The sequence below is a fragment of the Apaloderma vittatum genome, unplaced genomic scaffold (assembly GCF_000703405.1).
Source record: "Apaloderma vittatum isolate BGI_N311 unplaced genomic scaffold, ASM70340v1 scaffold24063, whole genome shotgun sequence".
Lineage (NCBI taxonomy): Eukaryota > Metazoa > Chordata > Aves > Trogoniformes > Trogonidae > Apaloderma > Apaloderma vittatum.
The window spans coordinates 13100-18793 of record NW_009706734.1 but is presented as its reverse complement, the minus strand read 5'-3'; the positions used below and the strand labels follow the sequence as shown (position 1 = coordinate 18793).

The window sequence follows — 5694 nt, the reverse complement described above, 5'->3', positions numbered from 1 at the left end:
AGAACTCTTCACGTGCCACTCGAAGGGTTTCTGAGGCGCACCTGGTGTTGCTTTGTTTGGATCAGCCGACGGGCGGTTGGAGGGAGGAGTGTCCTTGTTGTTGATGGAGCAAGAGTTTGGTAAAATTCCGAGTTGTCAAGTGTTTGATTCTTGCTCTTTGCCTTTGAAGGAGTGATTTATTCACCCCTGGGTGATGGGAAAATCCAAAAGGTTCTATGAGCGTTTTCTGGTTCTTTTTATGTTCTTTGTGGAAGGCGTATTAATGTCTCGGCCATACAAAAACTTCAGTGACCGGCAAGTCGCGCAGGGACAAGCTGTTAGGAAACGCACTCTTCCTCACGTGGTTGTCGTGTGTCGCAGTGCCTTGTGGTGGTCGCAGGTTTGAACTGTCTGTATATACAGTTCTTTGTGGACTGTTACTGCTGTTGTGTTGCCTGCATTGATTTTTGCCTCCGTTTATTCTTTATTGCAGTCTAAAAGTTGGTTTTAATTGGTTGCCCACAGGATTGGCTTGGCTTCTGCTACTTGTTAAGAAAAAAACATCTGTCTTTGCAGGTAAGAGCCTTTGAATTGAAGACTTCTTAATATTCATATTGAGTGTATCTTAAGAAATATTCGAAGCTTTTGGAATCTGTGAATGGGTATTGAAACACTTGGGTCAAATAATCTATAGCTGCTCTCTTTACTTTGACTCCCACTGGTGATGGTGGTTCTGGCAGTGGTGTTCTTGTAAACAGAATTTTCTGCCAAACTCATGTTTTGTTGTTTCATCAGCATGTGGTTGTCCAGAACACTCTCCCAGTTATTTTGCGCTGTTGGAAAACGGAGCTACTTTGCTGCAGGCCACAGGTCTGCGCGTTTCGAACTCTTGGAGTTTGGTTCTAATTAGGTTTTGCAGCATTTAAAAGGATCAGCTAGGCTCACTGCAGCTCAGAGATGACTGTCTTAGTCTAACAGGTTGATTTTAGCCTTTAAAAACGACACGAAACTGTAGTTTGCAGTTTTAGCTTTTGCTAGACAGTCTCAGCCTGGATACTTAAAATTCCTCCTACAAGATCAGTGTTATTTCAGTTCTTAGTCTTCATCCGAGAATTGCCAAGTCTGGGGGACGTGTGTGTGTGTGTGTGTGTGTGTGTACGGTGTGGGCATTCGTACTTTAATATGCCCCAGGGACGATGCTGAATCTTTTAGCCTTAATTTGCAAAATGCTTACATCCTAAACGGCTGATCGGATGTTTTAATCAGTTCATGCATAGGACCCAAATTCTGCTTTTCTTACTGACTAGCATGTGATGGCACAAGTAATATTGTCACCTTGTACACCTCTTCCCAGTGTGAAACAAAGCAGTTTCATGGTGTTGCTGTCAAGACACACAGACATACGCCATTAAGGTTTCTCAGACGGGTTGAATGAGATCGTTTGTTGGCAGCCCTTTACACTCCGTTTTTCAATCGTGCCTTGCTAGTGGGGCTGACTTGTCCGTGGCACAACTGCAGGATTTTGTGCTTCTGGTCTCTCCAAAAAATACACTGAACATACAAAATTGCAACAAACCTAATTTTGCCTTTAAGTACCTTTTTTGTACCGGGGGAAAAGCCAACGGCTTGAGAACACCAGTTAAAGACCAAAACCTGGCAGCTGTGTCACCTCTGCCTGGAGGAAATGATGCCTCTGCAGATTTGGTTGGAAAATTGGAGTAAGTTAATGTCTCCTACGTGCATTTTGGAAAAAAAAAAACACCACAACACCAGTCTTGTGAGTGGCCAGAAGTGTGAAATTTGGCCCTTTTGGTCCGTGTGATTTTTCTTTCAGTCACAGAAGCGAAACTAATCCTTTGCTAAAGCACTGAAATCCTGAAAAAAAATGAAGCAGTTGTGTTTCGACTTGGCAAAATACTTTTTTTTTTTCCCCCAAAAATCTGATGAAGTCTTTAAAATTATTTTATTTGTACCACGCTACTATTAGCACTTGCTTAATAGCAAGCGTTTGCTTAATATCCTACATGGAATTAACTGTGCTGAATACTCTGTAGTAAAACTTCGTGATCTCCCTTAGCATTTGTATCGAAGTTTTGAATTTTGTGGGAGATGGAAATGCTTGCTTTATCCCAGAAGTTAGGTGAATGCTCCGATACTTGAACTCCTTAATTTGTTTTCTGGGCTAGATTCATGGAATTGTTAGTAAAGGCAGTCATCTAGCAGGTGGAGGCTCCTATAAAATGAGTATATGAGATTGGAAACCAGCAGCTCTGAGCAGAAAAACCTTCTCAGGTTGCCTTTGTTCACCTAATGGCCATATCGGGTTGTCATCCCGTCTCCTTAGTGAGGAGATAACTAAAAATATTCTCCCATTTAACACAAAGAACGTCAAACGTTTTAACTCCGGATGGATGGCAACTTCCGAAACTCATTTCTTTCTGCAATAGGTAATAGAGAAAATGTAAACCCTCAAGCAGGATTTGCTGTTTGTAGTATTTTTAGTTTCCAAAGCAAAGGTGCAAAACCAGGGATGCTTTTGTATCACTTGCTTGCTTCAGGTTCACCTAATTCAAAAGCCGTCCTGGAGCATGATGTAGTGAGCTTAGGTTTTACAGCCCCCTTTGTATGGCTTCCCCAAAGCAGACAGCATTTTCCTTTTAGCTGTAGTTACAGACATTGCTGTCAGTCTTAGGCAAACCTAAAATAAAACTACAGAGTCATTGAAAACTGCTGTTTTAAAACAGTGCAAAAAGTCTTAATGCTTTCTCAGGTGTGTCTGTGGCAGATCGTTTGTTCTTGGACCTGTTTTTTTTTAGCACGAGCCAGTTATTTTGCTGTTGGAAAATGACTGGATAATGAACTCCGTTCTCAGGTTAAACGTAAGTGTCACTATAAGAGAGAAATGCGAGATGTTGCTTTTGTTAGCTCACCACGGAGATGAGAAAGTTGCTTTAAAAAATAAATTAATCCCTGAGGCTTAATCTAAATATTCCTATTTCTGTTGCTGCCGTCCCTTGGTGGAGTAGGGGTTTTCTTAGCAGTACGTACAGCTAGGTTTTGGGTTTTTTCCCCCCTAGATGTTTTCATGTTTGTCTGGCAAGCTCCGGTTTCTCTTTCAGGACAGCGCAGTGAGGGGTTGGCCGTTACTTGGCAGCAGCTGGAGCAGCAGAGCTGACTTTGTGCTGCTGCCTTCTCTGGTGTTTCCTTGAGGGAGGGAAGTCCTCCGCCCTTGGCTCACCTCAGCTGGATGTGGGCCGGTGCCTTGTAATACCCCGGTACGTTGCTGGAGTTCCTCAGTGTGTGGAAGGGGTTAGCTCGGATGTGTTGGGCAGCAAAACAAAGTGTTAAGTACCCGTTTGAGTGATCTGAAGTTCCATCATGCAAAGGGAAGAACTGCTTGTTTATTCCCTCTAGAAGAGCTGCTGCTCTCTTTTTAAGTCCTGACTTCAGCCCCACTGATTGGATGTGGGCCTTACCCAGCAGTTCCGGATGTGTCCAAGGCGTGTCCACGCTGAAGCAGTTGGAAGACCTGGGCAGGCAAATGCAGCTGGCGTCAAGGTTTGGCTGTGTTGCAGGATATGGTGCTGAGCTGGAATGTGAGCTGGAATGTGGGCAGGTAGTTGCTGATGGTAGTTGGTCATAGCCTTTATACGGCCCAAAGCCTCTGGGTGTTGTGTTGTATCATCTGGTTCATCTTTGGTTCCAAATGCTTCGTTAACGCAATTTGGAGGTGTCTAATGGGAGCCGTAGAGGGCTTCTGGACAGATCCTGACCTGGCTTGTGCTTAGGAAGTCGAGAGGTTTTGAGGCTGAAGTGGCTCCCGTAAAACAAGGTGCTGCTGCTGGCGGTTTATGATGAGAGGCCGGCTTTTGAACCGGTCAGTTGTGCTGGTATTGATGTGATGCTTCAGCCTTTACTGAACGTTCATCACGAGTGAGTGAGAACCACCTAGTTTCCTGTTTCTCTTGAACTTCTGGGATGACCTCAGGCTCTTCTGTAGAATGTGCACGAGGTAACTGTCGAGAACTCCCTGTTCAGAATTGATCTTAGGCTTCCACTGACCTCACCTGCAGAGGTACAAGTCATTTACGTGTGCCTGAGACAGCAGGCGTAATACTGGGCACAACATCTGCAACTACTAAACATTTTACCTTGGTTTTGAAAGTTGTAAAGGCCAAATATCTGTCTAGGATATATATAGATTTTAATCTAGTTTAGGGGAGGTGTGCGTAGTCACGGAATGTCTGGGGCTAGTTTGTAAGAGTCAGCTGGGGTTCACGATCATCTCGACCTCTTGCCTTTCCTGCAGAAGAATGTAAGATCGATGTACTCTAGAAGGTTCCTGGCAGGATGTCGTGTGAGTCTCCCTGGTGCTAGTTGTCCATAATGGATTTTTGTTCATAGCCAGCCCACTGTTGTGTTCCTACGTGTCTTCACCTGGCAGGAGATAGAAATCCCTCTCCAAATGAAAGAGAACCGTTTATTTCCCATAGGTGTGCGGAATTTTGTGCAGTCACTTTGTGCAGTCACTTTGCCAGGTACAGTGAATACCATAACAGCGTATGGTAAATTAATTTTGTTTGCTTGGCTAAAATACACATTTTGCTTACGTTCCTTTAAATATTCAACTACTGATCTAATAGTTCTAATTTTTTGCTGTTCCTTAGGTGGGTTTTTTTTGTTTTTGTTTTTGTTTTTTTCAACTGATGCTTGTGGGTCTTAGTTTAACAGTTATTTTGGAATTTCTGGTGCAAAATATATACTGATTGTGTTGGTAAATGTTTAATGCTCCAATCTGTATGAAGTAACCAAACACGAATGAGGAGTTTGGAATATAAAGATGCTTAATCTTTGCAAGATGTTGTTAGGGGTATGTAAACAAGTATAGTAGATGGTGTCTGTAGGTAATTGCATGGTGTCATGAACAGTAGTCTGACATAGCCGTTGCCTTTTCTCATCTGCAGGTGTGTGTTGTTTCAGCGCAGCATGGCTGTGGTCATCCGCTTGCAAGGTCTCCCGATTGTGGCGGGGACCATGGACATTCGCCACTTCTTCTCTGGATTGACCATTCCTGATGGGGGCGTGCATATTGTAGGGGGTGAACTGGGTGAGGCTTTCATCGTTTTTGCCACTGATGAAGATGCAAGGCTTGGTATGATGCGCACAGGTGGTACGATTAAAGGGTCAAAAGTAACGCTGTTGCTGAGCAGTAAAACTGAAATGCAGAACATGATAGAACTCAGTCGTAGGCGTTTCGAAACGGCCAATCTAGATATGCCGCCAGCAAACGCGAGCAGGTCGGGACCACCGCCTAGTTCTGGAATGAGCGGAAGGGTTAACTTACCTACTACCGTACCTAACTTCAATAATCCTTCTCCTAGCGTAGTCACCGCTTCCACCACGGTGCACGAAAGCAATAAAAACATAGCCACGTTTTCTACTGCCAGTATGGGGACGGCACCTCCAAACCTGGGGAGTACCTTTGGCAGCCCGACGTTTAGCTCCACCATCCCTAGCACAGCGTCCCCGCTGAACACGGTACCTCCTCCCCCAATCCCTCCCATCCCAGCCATGCCATCTTTGCCACCAATGCCTTCGATTCCCCCGATACCTGTTCCGCCCCCTGTGCCCACGCTGCCTCCCGTTCCTCCGGTCCCTCCGATCCCCCCTGTGCCCCCAGTACCCCCCATGACCCCCATGCCTCCCATATCAGGA

At 44.8% G+C, this 5694-nt stretch overlaps 1 protein-coding gene across 1 annotated transcript in view; it reads left to right on the top strand.

Moving 5' to 3' along the window:
• Window positions 1–472: 472 nt before the first annotated feature.
• The window catches only part of LOC104271288 (RNA-binding protein 12-like), a 9151-nt gene continuing 3929 nt past the window's right edge, over window positions 473–5694 (top strand). The window contains 2 exon segments of the mRNA XM_009865908.1: window positions 473–555; window positions 4944–5689. Coding sequence (XP_009864210.1) covers window positions 4966–5689 — 724 coding nt within the window. The 5' untranslated portion in view covers window positions 473–555; window positions 4944–4965.